The sequence below is a fragment of the Atractosteus spatula genome, chromosome 6 (assembly GCF_055471065.1).
Source record: "Atractosteus spatula isolate fAtrSpa1 chromosome 6, fAtrSpa1.hap1, whole genome shotgun sequence".
Classification (NCBI taxonomy): Eukaryota; Metazoa; Chordata; class Actinopteri; order Semionotiformes; family Lepisosteidae; genus Atractosteus; species Atractosteus spatula.
The window spans coordinates 9,108,950-9,132,404 of NC_142711.1; the positions used below are offsets into that span (position 1 = coordinate 9,108,950).

The 23,455-nt window shown below is 42.2% G+C and overlaps 1 protein-coding gene across 4 annotated transcripts in view; it reads left to right on the forward strand.

Annotated features, from left to right (window-relative positions):
- Positions 1 to 23,455, forward strand: part of arfgef1 (ARF guanine nucleotide exchange factor 1) — a 103,291-nt gene that overhangs the window by 71,158 nt on the left and 8,678 nt on the right. For all 4 annotated transcript variants that reach the window (XM_088918884.1, XM_088918880.1, XM_088918881.1 and 1 more), the window contains 12 exons: positions 266 to 417; positions 1,051 to 1,179; positions 3,415 to 3,573; positions 4,249 to 4,399; positions 6,153 to 6,243; positions 7,181 to 7,221; positions 8,158 to 8,327; positions 8,580 to 8,731; positions 20,357 to 20,529; positions 21,999 to 22,159; positions 22,364 to 22,494; positions 22,983 to 23,112. In XM_088918884.1, the coding sequence (XP_088775010.1) occupies positions 266 to 417; positions 1,051 to 1,179; positions 3,415 to 3,573; positions 4,249 to 4,399; positions 6,153 to 6,243; positions 7,181 to 7,221; positions 8,158 to 8,327; positions 8,580 to 8,731; positions 20,357 to 20,529; positions 21,999 to 22,159; positions 22,364 to 22,494; positions 22,983 to 23,112 (1,640 nt within the window). The remainder of the gene's footprint in view (positions 1 to 265; positions 418 to 1,050; positions 1,180 to 3,414; positions 3,574 to 4,248; positions 4,400 to 6,152; positions 6,244 to 7,180; positions 7,222 to 8,157; positions 8,328 to 8,579; positions 8,732 to 20,356; positions 20,530 to 21,998; positions 22,160 to 22,363; positions 22,495 to 22,982; positions 23,113 to 23,455) is intronic.

The window sequence follows — 23,455 nt, forward strand, 5'->3', positions numbered from 1 at the left end:
CCTGCTCCCCAGCAACCCTGTATTGGATATAGAGGTCAGAAAATGGATAGATGGATGGCTCAAGATGTATGAGGAAGATCTGCATTTCCTTTATCAGAAAGCCACTTAGTCTGGTGAGGGTCTCGACAGCCACGTGAGAAGCAGTGACAAAGAAAAACTTCATGGATCCTTACACCAACACTTCAGCGCGGCGTGCGTGTGTGTCTGTGCCGGTGGAGGTGTGGTTTTGCCGAGTCTGAACGCTCCGCCGTGCTGTTTGCGCCAGGTGTGGCCAGCGAGAAGCAGAGACGGTTGCTGTACAATGTGGAGATGGAGCAGATGGCAAAGACTGCCAAAGCGCTGATGGAGGCCGTCAGTCATGTCCAAGCGCCTTTCACCAGCGCCACCCACCTGGAGCACGTTCGGCCCATGTTCAAGGTAGGCCCGACTCCCGGCGGTCCTGTTCAGCTCACTGTGGTGTGTGCTGCTTTGTATTTCTTGTTTAAAATAAAAAACAATGTGAGATTTATATTTGTGTCATTGCCCCTGTGGTTAAGGTTGCATTTATCTGGTTTTATCTGTGAACTGAAAGTACATCACTTTTGTATGGTGGTGCAAGTGGATTTGAATCCTCTGTCATGTTCCCTATCTTTAATATGTTATCCACACTTCTTTAGCTATTTTTTAGACAAGTAAATTCGTTTTGACAGTTGGATCGTTATCTCTTTTTTTACTTTTGTAATTCATTTTTGAAGACTTTTTCGTCTGGCTGAAACCTGTTTATTTCTAAATCACCGTCCTTTTTTTTTGCTACAGTCAAAGCTTGCTCATCGTCGGATCAAACCACTGTGGCTAAGATATCATGCTACGTATCGAAAATTCCGCCTCAATGCATTGATCTCTGACACGTCTCCGAGATTTCAGTGCTTCTTACTGCATTGCTCATGTAACTGCACGCAGTTGATGACGAGCGTTTTCTCCTGGATATGGAGGAGGTTGCTCTACTTCTGCTCTCATATGCATCTTTTTGAAAAATCAGTTCTGATTTGCAGCCTTTTTCTCTTTCCACAGCTGGCCTGGACCCCGTTCCTAGCTGCCTTCAGTGTTGGCTTGCAAGACTGTGATGACACCGATGTGGCTTCACTGTGCCTTGAGGGGATACGGTGTGCCATCAGGATTGCTTGCATTTTTGCTATTCAGGTGACTAGAAAGACAGATTCAAGATTAAAGTTAAATCCCCTCCTGTTGACTATTATTTTCAAAAATCCTTAATTATACAATCCATTATGCATTTACATAGTTTTGTGAAGTTATTTTTATTTTAGTTCTATGACTTCTTATTGGATCTGTTTTTCTTGTTTATGACATGTAGAGCTCATGGTATTCCTCTGTATGAAACATCTCAGCTGTGTATTAATAATCACAAGTCTTTAGTTCAATCCGTTTGATGCTTAAAGTCTTTTATTATACGTTTCTTATACCCCTTTCAGGATTTGTATTTTGTCTTTGGGTTTGAAGAGGAAATTATTACCTTAGTGCTTCTGGTGGCTGGCTTTTAATACTGTGAAGAGATAGTGATTGTAACAATGAGACAAATCCCTAAAAGTACTGCTCTAAAATATATAATCCTGTAGGTCTTTTAAGTGGTAATTAAAAAGCAATTTTGCTCCTGCTCAAACCACATGTGTTCTCTATCTCTATCTCTATCTCTATCTGCTTTATCCATTTGTGAGAAGCTGGAAATGCTAGCTGTAAATGATTTAAGTGTAATCACACTCCAGCATTTATTTGTAGTGTGCTTGTCCCAAAAAATTGAATCTGTGAAATCCAATAGTGTCTTTAAAACTTCAGCATAACCGCTCTAAAAAATGCGATCGAATTCTCAACAACAAAAAAATCAAAATAGGTTCAATTTTTCAGGCAGAGAAATTTGATTTCCTTTGTGTCTAAAGGGAAAACAACATCATACAACATCTGCTATTATTGTATAACCTTTGTGATGTATTTAGTAACTGCTATTACAGTCTGTTGCATGCAGAAATAGCACATTTATTTTAAAATACTAAACACTTACCTGGAATTAATTCTTCCACAATCTTAGTTTGGATTCTGTATCCATTTCTTGTGCTGCTTTGTCAGTGCGTGTAACTGCGGAAATAACTACACTACATTTGACTTGTGTCTACCTGCAGGCACAAATTCTTGGGAATGTTGTTACAGTGTGAACATAACATGTACACGGTGTTAAGTGAGGAGTGATGGCGAGTTGCTGGATATTAAAAAAAACACGATTAAAGTCTGTAGAGGATGTGCCCTTTAAAGAGGAACTGCACCACTATTTTTATATTTTAAGGTCAGAAACAATCAACATTGAGTTAATTTCAAACCACAATGAAAGTACGTGGTTATCGGTAAAACCTCCAGTATACATCACAGAATAGACCATCACTGCCAACATTGTCTGCGATTCAGAACGAGACAACAGAACTTCTGCTGACATGAGGCGGCTATTGTGAACCTCTTTTAATCCCATGGAAATATTGATCTTCGTTGGAAAACCAGATTTAATCCACATCTTAACTTAAACATAAGTATGATAAAAAGGATCACTTAAATCATTAATATAGATTTGTTTGCTATTTTTCTATCAAGAACTGATATCACCCCCACACTGCATTTTTTTCATTGGTTGCTTTTTCTGAGCAAAAATGATAAAAATAGCATCTGCTTTGAGCACAAGATTTGGGTTCAGTATCTGAAATGAAAATATATTTCATATAACGACCTGGTAGGATTCATAATCATGTCAAGTCCAAAGCAGAGAAAATTTCAAAAATTGAATTCCACTTTGAGACGGTTTTGCCAACACGTACTACTTGCTAACTCTGCCTGCGGATCACGTCGGAACATTTCTGTGCTGAAATGTCTGCTGCACAACCTGTACTTATTTGCTCGTACAACACATTACGTTGGTCAATACAGTGACTAATGAGCAGGAAGGGCCAATTTTCTGTCACAATTTCTGCGAACTCTCAGTCTCGCCCATGGTGAAACCAGCGGTTGGCGACAAGATGGCAGCCATACAGCATTTTCACAGACTTCAGGAGTTTGTGCTTAATTCGGAATTTGTAAAACCTTAGTGAAGAAAACAATGAATTTATTTTGTTGCCAAGCTTTAATAGTCAGTCTGAGAAATTGGAACTTCAGTGCGAATCCTTTGACATAAAATAATGTTAAGTGTTCTACCCATTGGACGTTAATAGTCCAGACGTTTTTGATTTTATTCATAGAAGTTATTTGGATAATTCATATTGTTGAATTCATGCAGAGACGTGAGGTTTGTGTTTTTTGGCACTGTCTGCATTGCAAAGCGCAGGCCAGCTAGTTTGCTCAGCCCAACCCACATGGTATTTCCTCTGCTCCCTGCTTGTCCAGCTGGAGAGGGACGCGTACGTCCAGGCGCTCGCCAGGTTCACCTTGTTGACCGCGAGCTCCGGGATCACGGAGATGAAGCAGAAGAACATAGACACCATCAAGACCCTCATCACAGTGGCTCATACAGATGGCAATTACTTAGGGAACTCCTGGCATGAGGTGAGAGGGAGCTGGAATGTCGCATACAGAAGGGGTGGCTGTGCCCCACCTTTATGACTGTTTTGGAGTGTTTACCACACATTATTAATTCCTAAGCTGTCAGTGAATTTTATCTTTCCAAGATGTTACACCCATCGTAATACCTCATGCCCATGTAACAAAAGTTAGCAATTCAGCATGAAATAAAATATTACAGTTTGACCAGTGGAATTGTGCCCAGTTAAATTTATTCTGAGTATATTTCAAAATATTTTCAGTCTTTCAGATCCCCCTGTTTCCAGGCTTTTGTTTCTTTCTGTGGTTTCCTCGGAATTGCGCGCTGTGTTTGCAAGAATGGAGAGGAGGCTCTAATCCTTTTAAGATCACTTTATTGGCCATATACAATTTCTTGTATTAGGAATGTGTCTTTTTCACATAACCCAGCTTGCTCTCCATGAGACACACAGCCAGGGAGAGAAGCTTGGGGTCAGAGCGCAGGGTCAGACATTTATATGGCGCCCCTGGAGCAGTTGGGGTTTAGGGCCTTGCTCAGGGGCCCAATGGAGTAGGATTCCTCTGCCGACCGCGGGATGCGAGCCGGCAACCTTCCAGCCACAGGCGCAGATCCTTAGCCACAGACCCACCGCACCGCCCCCTGACTCCGCCCCCACCCCCGTGCTCTTGTCCCGCCTGCAGATCCTGAAGTGCATCAGCCAGCTCGAACTGGCCCAGCTGATCGGAACCGGCGTGAAGGCCCGCTACATCTCTGGGACAGTGCGCAGCAAAGAGGGACCCATCGCCGGGACCAAGGAGCTGAGCTCTGACGAGTATGTCGGCCTGGGTCTGGGTGAGTTTAAGACCATGCGGACCACGTACAGTAGATCAGATCTGATGTCTATCCCACTGCAGTACGCATCCTTAACAGCTAACTGCACTGCCTCAGACTCGGTACACATCTGCACTTTTTGCATGGTCTACCATGTTTGTTTTTCAGTATAACATATTTATTGTTGTGTTATTATTTATGATGTTTGTAATGTACTGTCTACATTGTGTGGTGTTGCCTGTTGTACTGTGTATGTCCGAGAGATCAGCGTGAATAAGAATTCCAGTGCATGTCTACACATGGCAGTAAACTCCTCTATTCTACTCTGATGTTGATCCACATTTCCTCAGGACAACTTTTCAGAGTTGCAAAATGCTGTTTAAAACATTTACAGTAAACCCTCTGTTTACTAGACAAATACACCCATACCTCTTTTTTCAACATAAGTCGTCTCCAGAAACCCTTTCAGATAGCGAAAATTCATAAAAAGAAAAACCTATTTCCATTATTTCCTATGGTGCAAAAATTATTATCCGTTCTGGGCCCCAAAAATGTCACCCCTACTTTTATGTTTTTCACCAAAAAATGACCATGAAAACAATAATAACTAGCATTCACACTGTGGTTTGAGTTTTTAGTATAAAACAAACTGCTTACCTAGTTAGACTATGTAATAAACATAAACATTAACCACTTAATTAGATTTTTGCGAAATTCCGCGCACACGCTCACAATTTTCATTTTCTTTACACCTTTAGGGTCCAAGATAAAGTCTAAACAACAAATATGAAAAGTAAGAGTGCACATGATAGCGAACAACGCTGTGAACTGTATCTGCCACTTCATAGGCGGTGTGCTTTCTCTCACCTGTACTGTGCTTGTGGACTGTGATGCGAACACTCAGTATGAAGCAAGTCGTACTGTATGACGCCCTCCTCTTCACTCTCTACATCTGGCGGAGGTTTTAAAATTTCCCGATTATTAATATAAATGTTCTGAAGAATATCGCTTCTTCATAGTGTCGAAGTTGGCTTTCGTTACTTGAAATGTAGGTATCAATTCATATGCTTCGTAGTATTGAATTTTCATAAAAAGAATGCTTGTAAAAAGAGGTACGGGTGTAGTGGGGAAGAGGTATCTGTGGCTTGTCTGTTACATCACAAATTAAGTTTTTTCAACCCAAACACACAGTATTATATGAAAAAAGGATGTACGATATATATGCATTCTAGATCTTCTCTTTTATTATTTTAATGATCGCAATCGACACAGTCAATGAAAATGGTTCCTGTGCCTTTTTTTCCACAAGTATAAAAGCTCTTTATTTTATCTGTCGTAAATACACTATATAAAATTCTCTAAAGCACACAAAACACAAGGGACACCCATGAAAGCAATTAGAGCACTAAAGTTATTCCTGAATTTCAAACCGATGTCGTATTTATTTTTGGTTTGTTTTATTATTATGTTTCCCTGTTATTGCAGGGAAAGAGTGGTATTTCTGATTTTGCAGACAAGCTTTCCCTTTAGAAGATTTTGTCCTTTAAAGCGAAGTCCGTTACAACAAGGGTTTACTGTATTTGTCAAAAATTAGTTCTGTTATGGAAAGCTAACAAGTTGTTTTTAAGGCACTTAAAGTAGGACATACCACAGTGATTTGGTTTGTTTTAGCACTCAGTATAAAACGACAGTTCTGATTTGTAATATATGTATTTTATGCAAAGTCTAACAGAATCCCAATTCTCATTTTTCATTTTTCCTTCTGTCTTGCAAGTTGGTGGAAACGTAGATCGCAAGCAAATAGCAAGCATTCAGGAGTCTATTGGAGAGACCAGCTCACAGAGTGTAGTTGTGGCCGTGGACAGGTATAGTAGTTCTCTATAATATTTATGTGTGTATGTTCAACAGAACGTTGGCTACCCCCTTAAAGGCCAGATCCACAATCACATAAAACACCTTATAAGAAATAATGGGGTTTGGTTACCCAGTGTAGGGGGAAAAACGTTTTGGTTGTGTTTCAGTTTTTTAGCTCAAGTGGCACTCCACTTCATCTGCTAGATGTGCAGGAACCCAAGCCTTTCTGGTGAGATTTCCAGTACACTTGCAAGCGATTTTGTGTTCACCTTGAGAAGCACATGGCTTGACGAGGCGGTCTTCTGAGGGATGTGAACACAGCCTGTTCCTTTGCACCTTTAAAACTGGCGCCGTTCTTTTGTGCTTGGAAAGCAAGTTTTTATCGCTGTCAAGCACTTGTTCTGACTTTGTGAGTTTGTGTAGGAGCTCCAGAAAATCCGTAGCTGCTTCATATGTGACATTCCCTAGTCATTGTAAAGTCGTGGAGACTAAAGTGCTTTTAAAAATGTTGAACCTCGGCCAGTTCCAAAATTTCTCAGCAATAGTTACCTTGAAAAGTCAAAACAAGTCTGTTTTTTTTCCCAGCTTTGATCAAAAAGAGGGGTCTCAAAATGTTAACTCTGAAAAGAAAGATCAACAAACCACAAAGCTCTACTATCATGTTTTTCTCTGTGTTAAATTAAATTAAAGGTATTTCTTATCTTCCATTGTCTATGTTAATGCTTTCACGTAGCTTTCTCCTGCTTCATATGATGCTTCAAACTGTAAAATAATTCTCATTTACAGCTGTAATGTCAAACCTCATCAGGAGAATCGGAATAGTTTTTCATTCTACTTAAGATACTGACTTTTTGGCAAACAATAGAGTGTCGTGGTATGTTGCTGGAACATTCTTGTAAAACGTTTTGTGTGTCTGACTTGAATATTGTTATGCCTCTGTTCTTGTAGGATATTTACAGGATCTACTAGACTGGATGGCAATGCAATTGGCAAGTATTTGGCAAAAAAATGTTTTTGGAGAAGAAAATTAACTTACAATAATTCAAGTATTCTAATCTTATCATCATGAGAAATGTTTGCTAATGTTTGGCTCAGTAAAGACAGGGGTGTTCATTACTCATAAAAAAACACTTCCCACTGAACCACTAAAATTCACTCTTAAAACTATATGAACCTTCATTTGCAACAAAGATGCACATACAGTAGTGTTAACATTATCTAATACAAAAGTGAGAACATCTGTTACTTTTTTCCTATTTCGAAGTACCAATGGAGGAGGCAGGTCTCAAGTGAAGCTGTAACTAGTAGAAAACTCAAGTTACCTTTTGCCTCGACAGTTCTGGGAATCTCTGGTTGTTTGTGGTCCCCACTGATTGGAAGACGATGCTGCGATGAGCCCAAGTCTCAGATTAATACATTGATTAACATGAAAGCTGCAGCTCTGTACCCACATTTGAATAGAAGCACTGAATCCACAAACCAGAGACCTATGTGAACTAAGCAAAGACAATTCTAAAATGAATTTGTATGGCAACTACAACTATACTGCAACTATACTACAATACTACTACAACTATACTGCAACTGTACTACAATACTACTACAACTATACTGCCATGCCCTTTTGCTACCTAAGAAGGGAGATTATATCATATTGTTGCAAAATCCCAAACTCAGAATCAAGTGGATACCACTTACTTAGTGGTTGCTAACCTTTGTATGTTATACTGGATCTTCTTGCTATAAGATGATGTTTATCATACAAATATGGAAAAAACTCTTGTTTCTTATTCGGGCATTTTGAGGCATGTTTTCCTGTAATTTGGCATTTACCTGTAATATCAGCACAGCACCCTAAAAAAAATAAAAAAAAGACTCCATCAAAGTTAAATCTGTAATATAAGTGATCTTCCTTTTGTTTGCAGTTGATTTTGTACGATGGCTGTGTGCTGTTTCAATGGATGAACTGGCCTCCCCAACACACCCACGCATGTTCAGTCTTCAGAAGATAGTGGAGATATCTTATTATAACATGGGTCGGATCAGGCTCCAGTGGTCTCGAATCTGGGAAGTAATTGGAGACCATTTTAATAAGGTAGGCATGTGTAGTTAAAAATGGATGCATATGTGTTGTCTTCACTGAATGTTTTCTGTTTGAAGCCTTACTGATTAGTTTGCTGGTGTTTTTTGTTGCTAGATATTCAAAAACATGCTGTATCAGCACTGAAGGTTCAAAAATGTAGAGCTGTAGAGTTTGTGCATTTTTTATTTAAAAGAGAGCTTTTTAAAACTGCATGAACATCAGGGGCTTGAAATTGCATTTAACGATTTTGTTCTTTTTTCCCAGGTTGGCTGTAATCCCAATGAGGATGTAGCTATTTTTGCAGTGGACTCTTTGAGGCAACTTTCCATGAAATTTTTGGAGAAGGGAGAGCTGGCTAATTTCAGATTCCAGAAGGATTTTTTGAGGCCTTTTGAACATATCATGAAAAAGAACAGGTAAAATGACTGGGCATGTTTAATTAAATTTCTTGCTCCTAAGAGAACACTTTTTTTCCTGGTGTTGAACAAATGCTGTGGTTAGGGTAATGGCAAACAGTGAAGTGTCTTCCAAAATTAGCGGGACAAAATCAAAACTGTTATTTTTTCTATACTGTCTAGCAGTAAAGATTGAGATTAATTGAGATTAATAATGAATGGTAAGTACGATATATATATTTTTATTTTTGGGTATTTCCATGCTTCTCTTCAATCATATTAGAACAAAAGTACATTTTGTGATCACTGGAGATGCTTTGCTGCAGCCACTTTGAATCCATGTCTATTTTAGGGGTGTTCTGACACCGCAGCATTTAAAATGCTTGCTCAATTGGTTGAAATCTGGAGATCGATTTGGTCAGTTTAAGAATTTAAACTGATGATGAGCTTCGTGGTTGCATTGGCTATATGTTTTGCAGTATTGTCATGCTACATGGTGAAGCACCACCCAGTACCTATGGAAGTACGTTCTTCTATATAAAAAGACAGTAAACCTTTACCCGAGTGATGGAAAGTTTAAAGTGTGGAGGAAGGAAGGAACTGCACACCAACTCTGTGCAGCACAGTTGAGGTAGTATCATGCACGGCTGCCTGTGGAACTGGCTCACTCTTCTTTAAAGGGGAACTACATGCTATTTTTATATTTTGGGGTTAGAAAGAATCGGCATTGATAACTGCATTTCAAACCACAATGAAAGTAAAACGTACACAGTAACTTGTAAAACCTCCATTTTAGTCTAGTCCAAACTAGACTAAATTTCCATGTGTAGCGGCGAGGCTTAATAATAAGGCAGAATTAAGTGTTTCTGAGCTTCCCAAATGAGGCCCCATTTCTCTGTTCATCTCTGTGGTGCAGCCACAGAGAGACCATTAGGGTGATTTAAGGTTTCCTAGGACAGCTCCCAAAGGGGGGTGCACTTAGCTAAGTCTGGCTATCATGATCAATGGTCATCCATTGGCGCCTATCTGTCTAGGGAGTGCCAGTTGGACATCTGGACTGCATTCCTAAGTGTCAGGAGTAAGTGACTCATATCTCACCTTGATCAACCAATCAGGGACTGGTAGGGCCGAGTAACCCACGTGGGACTCTGATGCCCATGGAACTTTCAGCCAATCAACGAGCTGAAGTTCCTCCAGGTAAAAACAGGCAACACAGAGAGCCTGAGAGATTCAACAAGATTCAGATTCAACAAGATTCAGATTCGGGAGATTCAGTAAGATTCTGGAGAGGATTCTGTGGACTGTTCTAAAGGGAATTCAAAGGAGAATTCCAGGGCAGGACGGCCCAGGAGCAGAAGGCTCCCAAGGGCAGGACATTCTCGCAGCGCGCCTCCTGACCATCCCGAGACTCAGCCCGGACAACCACGGAACGGCCAGTGTGTCCGAGTGCCAGAACTTTCCTTTGTTCTAAGAGTCTAGAGTGGAGGTTGCCAGAGAGTAACCAGCAGCAGGCCTCATGAACAGGTCGGAACTGTGGACAGCTGAATCACTATTCAGAACTAGCTCTTCATCAGGAACGAACCGGTCCTCTTCCTGACTTGCTGGGATCCACAGTCATCTTTTCTCCTGTGCACAAACTTTGCTAGTTAAAGCCAACACTAACTAGCCGGTCAGTGAGCATCTGCAGCGCACCGTCGCAAGCCGCACAGCACAGCCTGGCACGGAGCCAGAGAGCGCGGATTGGACAGCAACAAGCCTGCAGCTGATTGTTTGTGCCTGCAGGAGATCTGAATCCCCAGAAATTGGATGAGTATTCAACTTCAATGCATTACAGCTCGAGAATTCAATTGTTATCCCAACCAGTTGATATCAATTTAATTCCTAAGAGTTATGTACTTGTTTTGAGTATCTAATGTAGAAGTTGTAACCAAGTTCACTTTACGAAACGGTCTTAATGAATGATATACTGAACGTATGTCCTCTTGATGTGTAACACTTCGTAACTGATTGAATATATACCTTTTGTATTCTGATAACCCTCACGATAAGATCTGTTAGGTTTATATGCATATTCTATGTATTAATAAATTTATCCTCGTGTATTAGTACCTGTGTGTGCGCGTTGTTTGAGTTATGTCGCGTGGTTGGATTCTAAAGCCATCAAAAGAATCAACTTTGTGATTTACTGCTACAATTAATAATTGTCTCAGTAAATGCCCAAACCCTACAGAACTGGTGCCTTCAGAGAGCCACTATGATTACATATTTGGCGTCCCTGAACGGCTATGAAACACTACATTTATGGCGTCCCTGGACCGGCGTGGCAAGACTGAAATGAATCAACCAAGCGGAATAATTCATATAAAACGCCGCGGGTTTCATACACGACAATACAGTGTGCTGAAAGCCGAAAGGAAAAAAGTTCCCCTTGCTCTTTAAGCAGTGCTTGATTGTTTTGTGATCTTTTGCAATCTACCGGGTTGATTGCATACTTGATCTTGTGGTTTTCTGTGGTAAAACTGTGATTTCGTACTTAAAAGTAATACTCTTTAAGTTTAACGATGGTTGCTAAAAGGTCTGAATTCGAGTCGCTATTAAGCACTCTCTCTAGCAGCGACAAGTCTGACCACGATCTCTTCCATATCTCCGTCAGCGGAGAAGCTAGAAGAATAAATCTCCATTCTCTGAGAGAGCTAGCGAAGGACATAGAGAGATTTGACCCCGCAGTGTCAGAGAATAATATCGAGAGTTATATTCAAGACCTCAGGTATAACCTGCAGTTCCTGCCAAACGCCACAGAACAGGAGAAAGTGTTTCTGGTCAGGAAAACTACCAGCAGAGCTGTACATGAGTGGATGGCTAGGCAGATGAAAGAAGTCTGTAATGACTTTGAGCAGCTATGTCAAGCACTTATCGAAGAATACAGTGCGCTTATTGACCCGACTGCCGCGATAGCCGCCGCTCTTAACATTAAGCACGAGAGAGCAGAGTCCCCTCGCGAATATTACGAGAGACTTAGACGAACTTATTTTGCAGGGCGAAATTATGAGGGTTGCGAAGAGAACACACATTTCAAGGGTTTATTCATTGCGAATCTCCACCCGTCAGTCAGAAAGATGATCTTAATGCATACAGATGCACAGACCATGAAAATGACTGATATTAAGAGATTCGCGCAGAAAGCCTGGGAGTATGATGTCCAAAGTCGCTCTGAGCAAAAAGCTGCTAAAGCGACTGTGTTCGCCGTCAGAGCCAGCAGGGTTAATTCCCCCCTGCTCGAAGGAGCACAGGCTCCTGAGCTGGCTAAGCCCCGTTCCAAAGCACTCACACAGGACCGCACCCAGCGTCCTAAGTGCCATGAGAACACCGGGGAAGGGAAAGGGCTAGAAAAGGCTGAACAAAAGGATTCAGTAGCCGCCCGCCTGGCCAGGCTTGAACAAGCTTTATTAGGACAGGGACAACCGCTCCCCAAGGCTGCCGGAAGCGTGAATGAGCTGATACTCTCCACTGGAGGAGGCGGAGACCCGCCCCCTCCCACTCCCTCAGTCTATCTGATTGAGCGGAAGGGTTCCTGCCTGGATGAGGTCAGCCACTCCCAAGTGAGTGCTGACTCCACCCCTAAAGTCACAGAGCAGGCAGTAAAACACAGAGGAAAAGCAGGAAGCTTTTACCTCAAGGCTGCCATGGGAGATGTCTTACCCAGTGAGACACTGATTGACACTGAGGTTGAAAGGTGTTTGATGTCACACGGCAAGCTCAAACGGGTTGAAAAAGAAAAGGGCATGCGACTCAGAGTGGAACCTTTGGTGGATCACCAGAAAGGCAAAGTGTGGAAACAGGTCAAGGCTCCTAAGCCTTCTGTACAGAAGGAAAGGGGGGCCAAGAGGCAGACTGTGCTCACACAGTGCCCACCGAACACAGAAGCCTATGCGGAGATTCCTTCTGTTCCCTCTGGACAAGAAATAAAAATATTATCTTGTTTCCCAGATATACAGGGAAGTCGTGCCCTGGCCAAGGTCACAACAGCCTCCATGCCACAGGAGCGGTGCTCCAAGCAGCCGCCTGATCCACCAGGTAAAGCACACACCTTTTACATCCCTAAAGAGGAGCAGATCTCCCCACCTGGCGATGAAAAGGAGCTTTCCCTGTGCACCCTGGCACCCAAGAGGGGTCAGGACCACCACCCTGCAGTGGTGGAAGGGATCCAGATGGCAGGAGAGCAGGTTGGTGATGTAGCCCTCGCCCTTAGCCCTGAGAGGTCCTCTATTAGTGAGGATCTGCTTGAGCAGCTGTCACAGGGCCACCGCCAGGTGCCCCTGGTGCAACATTCACAGGTTAGACAGGAGGTCCAGCTGGACGCTGAGACTACTGCGCTGTGGACACACCTGATCCCAGATGCCGATTCCCTCTGCTGTGACCCAGGGAACCTGCAGTCAGGTAACATTATTTCTCACAACTACCAGGTAGTGAGTGAGACTGACCTGATTGTTCCTGCCTCAACGGCAGGGTTGCCAACACACCCAGTCCCCCAGAAGGGACAGGGAATGAAAGCCGAGCCGGTTTTCTTACAGCCACCAGCTCAGTCTGTCAGTCTGAGTCTGACCAACAGTGGTTCAGCCAGACTGGAGCTGGATGGTCAAGTCACCCGCCTGCCAGTGCAGGACATCGCAAAGAGGGGTGTCAGAATCCCCGCCTGCACTGACATGGGCCTGGTGGGTGATAGTAAGTTCAAAGACAATGAACTAGCTATCCCAGTGCTGGGGCAGCTCCCTGAACCCCTAGCGAGGGAAGGGGGGAGCGAGCAGGTGTCCTACACCCACGCCCAGCTAACGATTGTAAACATGCCGATAGAGGGATTCCTCAATCAGGAAGTGTGCAGGGTGGACCTGAACAGTGAGAATGGGATAACAATCCCAGATCACTCAGGTGCTCCAGATGACCACTCAGCCGAGGGTCAGGCATGCTCCACCGCTGCACCGCCCCCTGCAGGTTTCCTAGAGCACAGGCATGAACAAATCGAAAAAGTAGATGCCCTGGAAAAGGAGGAGCAGCATCAGCAGCTGCGTCAGATCTCCCCAGATTTCCAGGATGTTGGTGCCCAAGATGCCACATGGCATACTGAGAAAGACACCATGTACACGCTGCGCCAGCTTAGAAAGGCGACAGTCACTCAGAAGGAGATGACTGGGATCAGCCACCCGAAAAGACTTTTGGGAGGACTGATTGCTGCCGCCACTGTTGCACGTTTGCTTTTTCTGGTAGGTTTGTGTGCTACTGGCACTCTCACCCTGACTGCCCCAAGAAAGCAGGTGTCAGAGATACCAGAGGGTAGTGACAGACTGTATCGACAGCATCAAAAGTTGGAAAGCTTAGGGAAAACCCTACAGGCAATTTCCTATGCAACAGGGTTAAACCTTATTCCCCAACCAGTGGACATGATTGTTGGTGTTATACAGTGGGTTTATGCTTGTGTGCAACAGGCCAGAATGTTGACACAAGACCTGTTAAGGGAGCTTAGTGCCACTGTAGCCAGTCTAACCACGGCACAATTCCCAACCCACTTGATTCCACTCTTCTCAGTAGAGGAGTGTGTGACATTAACCCCATCGTTCATAGCTCACCCAGAAGGCAAACCAAGATTGAATTCGGTTCCAAATCTTGAGATGGGTATGGCTACCAAAGCTATCCATTGGCTGTGTCTAAACGATTCACCAATGAAGGGTGTAAAGCTACTAACGAGCAGAGGAAGGTTAATGAACCCCATGAAGAGCAGGTGGGAAGTAAATGGCTGGTCAGCACACCACGTTTAACTGACACTGTGACTTGTGACAGGCATGATGCAGCTACCTAATAAAACAGTTCCTTTAAGTTCCTGAGGAGGCCATAGTACAGCATGGTAACTTAACACTGTACGGTCTAGAACCAGACAACATAAGACCAAACTTGAGGTCATGGATGCCTTCAGATGCCACACTAAGGAATTGGATAGAAATCCAAGAAACAGTAAGCCCTGAAGAGGTACAGGTAGTTTAGTTTGCTTTAATGGAACAAACCTCCAAACCACCCTAGCAGATACCCAACACAGGTGTTGTGGTTTATCGGGGGGCTGGGAACAGGAACTGTTGTTATTGTAACACTACTGCCAGGTAGCTGGATCATGACTGACAGTGTACTCTGAATGATGTACTCTCACATCAAGATGTACTCCGGGTAGCATGAATGAGTCAAAGGTAGCATGACAAAAGAAAGGAAGTGACTTCTCCCCAAATATCTACCACAGAGGTATCAGATATTGACAGTGAACTTCCTGATGTGTAATTCCTAGACTTAGATAATGTCTCCTACCGTGTTTATACATACTCCAGATGTTATTCATCCTGTTTGTATCCAATGCTGGTTCTGGTATGAATTCTCGAGGAGTAATGTGGACATTTAAGATTAATGTTCTAATGGCAAGGGACATCACTTAACTCTGTTTTTGTTTTGAAGGCAACAACGCCTCAGGACCTCGTGACCTTCAAAAAGGGGGGATATGTAGCGGCGAGGCTTAATAATAAGGCAGAATTAAGTGTTTCTGAGCTTCCCAAATGAGGCCCCATTTCTCTGTTCATCTCTGTGGTGCAGCCACAGAGAGACCATTAGGGTGATTTAAGGTTTCCTAGGACAGCTCCCAAAGGGGGGTGCACTTAGCTAAGTCTGGCTATCATGATCAATGGTCATCCATTGGCGCCTATCTGTCTAGGGAGTGCCAGTTGGACATCTGGACTGCATTCCTAAGTGTCAGGAGTAAGTGACTCATATCTCACCTTGATCAACCAATCAGGGACTGGTAGGGCCGAGTAACCCACGTGGGACTCTGATGCCCATGGAACTTTCAGCCAATCAACGAGCTGAAGTTCCTCCAGGTAAAAACAGGCAACACAGAGAGCCTGAGAGATTCAACAAGATTCAGATTCAACAAGATTCAGATTCGGGAGATTCAGTAAGATTCTGGAGAGGATTCTGTGGACTGTTCTAAAGGGAATTCAAAGGAGAATTCCAGGGCAGGACGGCCCAGGAGCAGAAGGCTCCCAAGGGCAGGACATTCTCGCAGCGCGCCTCCTGACCATCCCGAGACTCAGCCCGGACAACCACGGAACGGCCAGTGTGTCCGAGTGCCAGAACTTTCCTTTGTTCTAAGAGTCTAGAGTGGAGGTTGCCAGAGAGTAACCAGCAGCAGGCCTCATGAACAGGTCGGAACTGTGGACAGCTGAATCACTATTCAGAACTAGCTCTTCATCAGGAACGAACCGGTCCTCTTCCTGACTTGCTGGGATCCACAGTCATCTTTTCTCCTGTGCACAAACTTTGCTAGTTAAAGCCAACACTAACTAGCCGGTCAGTGAGCATCTGCAGCGCACCGTCGCAAGCCGCACAGCACAGCCTGGCACGGAGCCAGAGAGCGCGGATTGGACAGCAACAAGCCTGCAGCTGATTGTTTGTGCCTGCAGGAGATCTGAATCCCCAGAAATTGGATGAGTATTCAACTTCAATGCATTACAGCTCGAGAATTCAATTGTTATCCCAACCAGTTGATATCAATTTAATTCCTAAGAGTTATGTACTTGTTTTGAGTATCTAATGTAGAAGTTGTAACCAAGTTCACTTTACGAAACGGTCTTAATGAATGATATACTGAACGTATGTCCTCTTGATGTGTAACACTTCGTAACTGATTGAATATATACCTTTTGTATTCTGATAACCCTCACGATAAGATCTGTTAGGTTTATATGCATATTCTATGTATTAATAAATTTATCCTCGTGTATTAGTACCTGTGTGTGCGCGTTGTTTGAGTTATGTCGCGTGGTTGGATTCTAAAGCCATCAAAAGAATCAACTTTGTGATTTACTGCTACAATTAATAATTGTCTCAGTAAATGCCCAAACCCTACAGAACTGGTGCCTTCAGAGAGCCACTATGATTACATATTTGGCGTCCCTGAACGGCTATGAAACACTACACATGTATCCACAGTGCCTTATTCTGTGGTTCAGAATGAGGCAACATTAGTCATTACGGAAACTAGTGAGCAGGAAGGGCCGCATCATGTCGCAATTCGTGGGAACTAGAATGCGAGTTGGCAACAACATGGCAACTTACAGTACTTTCACAAAGTTCATGATATTGTGCTCAATTCGAAATTTGTAAAATTTTTCTCTGATGCGAATTCATTTATTTTCTTACCGAGATTTAATAACCAGTCTGAGAAATTGGGAGTGCAGTTCCCCTTTAATTAACCATGGAAGCAGCAGTACACACAGGTGCACCTAGCAAACTGTGTACGTTTTGAAGTTAAACCCTTCACCAGCAAGTTTAAGAATTATCTAATAATAAAAATGCTATATGTTGAGATTTCAAAATAAATAGTTTCGCTGTTGTTTGTTAAGGACAGAATGCTCTCTTAATTAAACATATGTTCAGGTCAACACCCAAATCCCCTCTGTATAGTAATTAACATTTTCATGTAAACACATCGACACTGTGAAGTAAAAACAATGTTTGAGCAATACTAAATTAATGAAAGACAGTCGGCACTCAAGGACTCAGAAAACAACAGTTCTATCGATATTCCACCTTTTGTAAAATATCTGACACTTTTGCCGAAAAAAGTGCTTAGTGGGTAAATCAATAATATACCAGCAGGGATTTAGAGAGCAGTGCAGAAACTGCGGAAAGTTTACAGAAATTATTCTTTTCAGAAATAAGTGATGCATATATTAGTAATAGAGTTCCCATTAAATGTGCAAAATTCTCATCTAGAGCATGACATACCTGCATCATTTTAAACATTTCCTTTTCTGTGCAGTCTTCAAATAACTACATGTCACCCCCTTGTGAGGTTACTGGTTCAGCACTAGCATGTGTGCAGGATGGGAAATTTAGTTACACTACCTAAGCATAACTAAACCTTTATCCATAATACATTTAAAACATTTTAGATTTCCTTCTGCATGAGTTGTCAGATATTATTGAAGTTCATACAAATTTGACAACAGTTGTGGTCCTAGAATATTTCTACAACATCTGTTTTCTTTTCCAAGTACAGTCTTGTACATTGTATTGAACCTTTAATTGAGCTGTTTGCTTTTAAAATGTATTCCAGTTCTTGAATTTTAAGAGACGGTTAGAAATTAGCATTAACCCTGTGCGAGAAGCCGGATTTCAGAATTTCAGGTTGTTGTTTTAAGGTAGGATTTAACCAATGGGTCTGCACAAAACTTAGAATTCTTATGGTTTCAAGACAATGTCTTACAGTGCTTTGCAAAAGTATTTGCTCCTTCTAATAATGTCCCATTTTTTTAACTAGAAAATGATGTATACATATTTTTTTAAAGTCAGTATTTTTAATGAAAACTCGAATGCTCAAACCAAATGCTTTTGTTGGTGAAAGAAGTTAAATGTCAACAAATCTGTGGCAGGACTTAAAAAAACTGTGCACTTTTCCCAGTTCCCAATCAACTTGCCAGAGCTTGAGCAAGTTTTGAAGGAAGGAAATTACACCATCCTGGTGTCCAAACCGGTTAGAGATTTACCCAAAAATACTTTTTTGCAGCTGCAATTGCAGGCAGAATTGCTTCTGCCACGTACTGGCTAAGGGGGGTGAATAGTACACAATCAACATATTCTAGGTTTTGATTTTTTGTTGCAGATTTTGCAGATATTTAACTGCTTTCACCCATAAAAGTAATTCGGGATTAGACCAAATTTATCTATCTAATCATTTGCAGTTTAACAAACTAGGATATCATTGGAAGGTGGTGAATGCTTTGCAATGCCCTGTTATTTATGTCATTTAGAAATCTATGGGGAAACAGAACTGTATACGTACAGATTCTAAGAATGGTTAGAAATGAGAGGTCCATCTGTCCTGTTTGGTGAATAGTAGCTAATTGGTGGGAGGATCCTAGCTGTTTTTTTTAAAGCCAAAGTATCAGCTTTAACAACTGAAGCTGTCTGTGTAGCTTGTTCCACACTCCCACAATCCTTTGTCTAAAAGAGTGTGTCCAGTTCTCTGTTTTAAATGTCCTTCCATGTAAAAGAAGGGCATTTAAGATTTAACAGAGAACTGTTCAAAATCAGACAGTTGTTTCAGTTGAGGGTTCATGAAACTATCAATCAGTCAGGAGCTTCGTTTGAACAAAAAACAGAAGGTACAGGTTCTTCAGGATCAGGATTGGTTAATGTTAATACAACAGATCAAATCAGAAGTCTTGGAAGAATCTGAAGCTGACTCTAGGTTATGTAAACCTCTTCTTAAAACCAGGAAGGAAGTTTGGTGTGGTAGGAATTAGCAACACTAAAACATGTTTGAAAATGGCCTGATCCTGTTCCCCTCCTGACAGGAAAAAAAAGCTGCAACATGGGATGGAATGAATTACTCAGTACCATTAAGTAGCAATTTGTATTTACCTTGCCTTCTAAGGGGATGAGAGCACCTAACCCATGCCAGGAAAATACACCCCAAAATATGACAGAACCACCAGACCCCTCTACACACAGGGCTGTAAGGATCTTTAGCTTGGTGCCACGAGTGCACTCATACTTTTGTTGAGAATACAGTGAAGCCTGATTCATCTGACCAGATCACATTTCTCCACTGGCCGGTAGTCTATTGCAGGTGCCCTATGCACTTTTGGACCAAAAAAGCACAAGTGCGTCTCAAGTGTGATGAGTGGTTTGTGCACTCCACGTCGACTGCGGTATCCCGCTCTGTGGAGCTCACAGTGGCCCGTGTTGAATTCAACTGCCTGCTCAAACCCCATGTTCAAATTTGCATTTCATCTCTTTGTTGCTCGCCTGTTTTGCCTTGCACTTCAACTTATTGCATGGATGTCACAATCATGGTGTATGAGCTTCTGCCCACTTTTGACCTTTGCTGATGATGTCCTGCCTTTGCAGTTCCATGCTGACATCACCTTAGACAGTGGTCACTACCCAACACACCCCAACAATCAACCCTCTTTCATAGTCACCAAGGTCTCCTCTTCAGCCATGCCAGCCACAATTAAAGGCAACTAGACCTGTCCAGCATTTTATACATGATGTTAAGCATGCTGGGATATTATCTGCATGAGCCGCATTTGCCCGGGCTTTTCAGTTTTTGGCCACTTCCTGTTCACAAAGCACACCTGTAGTACTGAGGCATAAGCTGAAAATCAGCACTGCGCAGAACCACATCTGAAAGGCTGAATTCTTAACTATTTTTTTGGTCTTGTTAAATAACACACAGCTTAAGTCACAGAAAGGTTTAAATCAGTTTAGTTAAGGAATTCATAAATTCAATTATGTACTTAAGCATAATTGAGACTGCAAGGCCTAACAGCCCCTGAGGAGTGAAGTTGCACAATTCAATTCACAAGTTCAATTAACTCCAGTGGCTGCAAAAGAGAGCTCTCAGTGTTATTCATTGTTTCAGAACAAAGCAGGCCAGACTTTCATGTGTACTGGTGCTTTGCTCTAAAATGAGTTGCTGTTAAAAAATGCTAAACCAAGGCACTGAATTTCTTTCCATCAGGCTAAATAATGTTGCCTGTGTAGCGTGAAACCACAAGGAATGTCTCATCACTTCTTTTGTGAACATATTGCCATTTTTTTTAACAGATCGCCCACAATTCGAGACATGGTAGTGCGGTGTATAGCGCAGATGGTGAATTCCCAGGCTGGTAATATCCGATCCGGCTGGAAGAACATCTTTTCGGTCTTTCACTTGGCTGCTTCAGATCAGGATGAGAGCATAGTGGAGCTGGCCTTCCAGACGACAGGCCACATCGTCAGTAAGTGAATACTGCCCTGCTCTTCACCAGCTCTGCGCGGTTATTGTTATTTTTTATCCCTGCTGAAAAAGAATGGGATTGTTTTGCTCTCCTCTGGTTATATTTAGTCTAGGTAAGTCCACATTTCTTTCTTATTGTACAGCAACGCTTTCAAGCTTTTGACAGTAAGATGTTATGAATGTCAGTACAGGACCATTCCATCCACCTACAGATGTCACAGTGTATAAATACCCAGCTACTTCCACAGAGGCCTCGAGGAGAAGAGCAACCTTAACCTTGAAGTGGGGTCTTCTTTAAATACGGCTGTACAGGTTGTAAAAAGAATTTCATTTGCGAGAAAAATGAAACTGTGGAAAATTAAAAACAAAGAACAAAGGGGATTTAGAGCTCAAAACAAGAAGTATCTTGTCAAATACAGTAGCTCATAATTTTGTTAAATGTGAGTATTTCATTATTATTTAAAATGTCTTGCAAATTATAAGATGGTCCCTAATATTATTTATATTGCTGTCCTGAACTCTTTGTTGGTGATGTTTGTGTTGTAAAAACACATTTACCCTAGGGGATATACAGCTTGAAAAAAAAAGCATAAGGATTTAATCTTAATCAAAATCAGATGTATGTATTTCATAATGATTTCTTATATTTGAAATAATTGACTGATGTGGCTGAGGAAGAAATGACTCGCTAGCCTTTGATGCACAGTGTGATACGTGCAGCAGTACTTGTTCGGTTGCAGCCGGCTTCCGTGCTTAAATATATGAATTGTTCGTTCTCATTTTTCAGAAGAATGTTTTCATATTAATGGTTTTGATATTAAATATCTGATTTGCTAAAGCAGGAAATACAAGGCAGTATAATGCTTTGCACATTCAGATATTGCAGCTATCATTCCTTAGTTATTCCTTACATTCTTCCTACAATTCTGCATCCAGGTCCAGTCTGTTCTAGAGATGTGGGTTTTCACCCGACTCCCAGCAATCTGGAGGCACATTATCACTTCAGTCAATACTGGGGAAGTATGAAACAAGCAGCCCAGCCGTGCTGTTGAAGCCAGTAACTTGGCTTCTTTTAAGAAACAGCTGGATGAGATCCTCCAGTCCGTACAGGAGTCCTTACACAAATGGTTGTGGGAGTGTGGAACAAGCAGCCCAGCCGTGCTGTTGAAGCCAGTAACTTGGCTTCTTTTAAGAAACAGCTGGATGAGATCCTCCAGTCCGTACAGGAGTCCTTACACAAATGGTTGTGGGAGTGTGAAACAAGCTGCCCAGCCGTGTTGTTGAAGCCAGTACCCTGGCTTCATTCAGGAAGTGGCTGGATAAGATCCTCTGATCAATTAGCTACTAAAGTGTAACTGCCAAATAGGCTAAATGGCCGAATGGCCCATCTCTCACTTGTAACCTTGCTTATGTTCTCATGTGTAGTTGAGCTGAAATTCAAGTCTGGCTTTTGTTCCCGTGTTTTCTCAGCGAATGTATTTGAAAAGCACTTCCCGGCCACCATTGACTCATTCCAGGATGCAGTGAAGTGTCTGTCAGAGTTTGCCTGCAATGCCTCCTTCCCAGACACAAGCATGGAGGCAATCCGTCTCATTCGGCACTGTGCGAAATACGTCTCTGAGCGACCGCAGGTAAGAGCTTGTAGTGGCAGCTCAGGCAGAAAAGGTATGTTTGTATGCCGAGGACAAACATAACCTCTGATGCTCTCACTCCTTCCTAATGGACAGATGTTTGTAAGTGTGCCTTCTGTGTGTAGTCAATCCCTCTGCCCTTTGCCAGGGCTGTTTCTCCTCTGGGAGGGTAGCGTTTTGTCTTGACCTCTTTCCCTGTTGCAGGCTTTTAAAGACTATACTAGTGACGACATGAATGTAGCCCCTGAAGACAGAGTTTGGGTCCGAGGCTGGTTCCCCATTTTGTTCGAGCTCTCCTGCATCATCAACAGGTGCAAGCTGGATGTTAGAACCAGGTGAGAACAGATCGTTCTGCATTTCTATTTGCCTGGCAGTGCAAAATACTGCTTCACAAATTGTGGTACCTGAACACTTTATAAATGTTGAAATTCAGACTAGCAAGGGCTTGAAAACTGCCTTGAAAACTCTTTTCTGACCCTCCTGTGACATTTAGGTATTCAACAGAGTTCATAGATCCTATTTGGTTACCAGCTACATACAGTGGTTATTAAAAGTATTCACTCCCCTTGGACTTTTTCACATTTTATTGTATTACAATGTGGAAAATGAAAAGCCACTTTTGATAGCCACTGTACTAGCAGGCTTTTGTGTTATTTTAATATTGTTGCATAGAATTTAACAAATGACTTGAAAGTAACAGACAAGCTTGGACACCTCTTAAACCATTACCTTTAATAATTAACAGTCAAGCCAATGGAAAAAAAGTACTTTTGCCCGTTGGTTGCTGGTTACTAGCTGGTGCATTTGGGTTGCTGTTTTCCAGGGGTCTGACTGTCATGTTTGAGATCATGAAAACCTATGGCCACACCTATGAGAAACATTGGTGGCAAGATCTGTTCAGAATTGTCTTCAGGATCTTTGATAACATGAAGCTTCCAGAACAGCAAACAGAGGTAATTTGTTCAAACTCAGGAATATATCAATTTACCCTTTTAAGTGAAAATGAGTAGTTAATATTGCTTGGTGGAGGAATAGATGTGGTAAACAACACGCTTTTCTTATTTCCCAGGGTGAATTTCATTTCAGAGAAGTACAGATGTTGATTTCTCAAAGCATGTATCTGAAAACGGCCACACTGTGTCCATTCTCTAGACTTCCAAGTCTTTGGGTTAAACTATAAAGTGTGGATACTGTATACATTCATATATATATATACAAGACGCTTCGGCCACGTTTGTCCTTGAAGATTTTTACCTCTGTGTCTTCTGTAATTGCTGACACCTCAGATTCATTCTC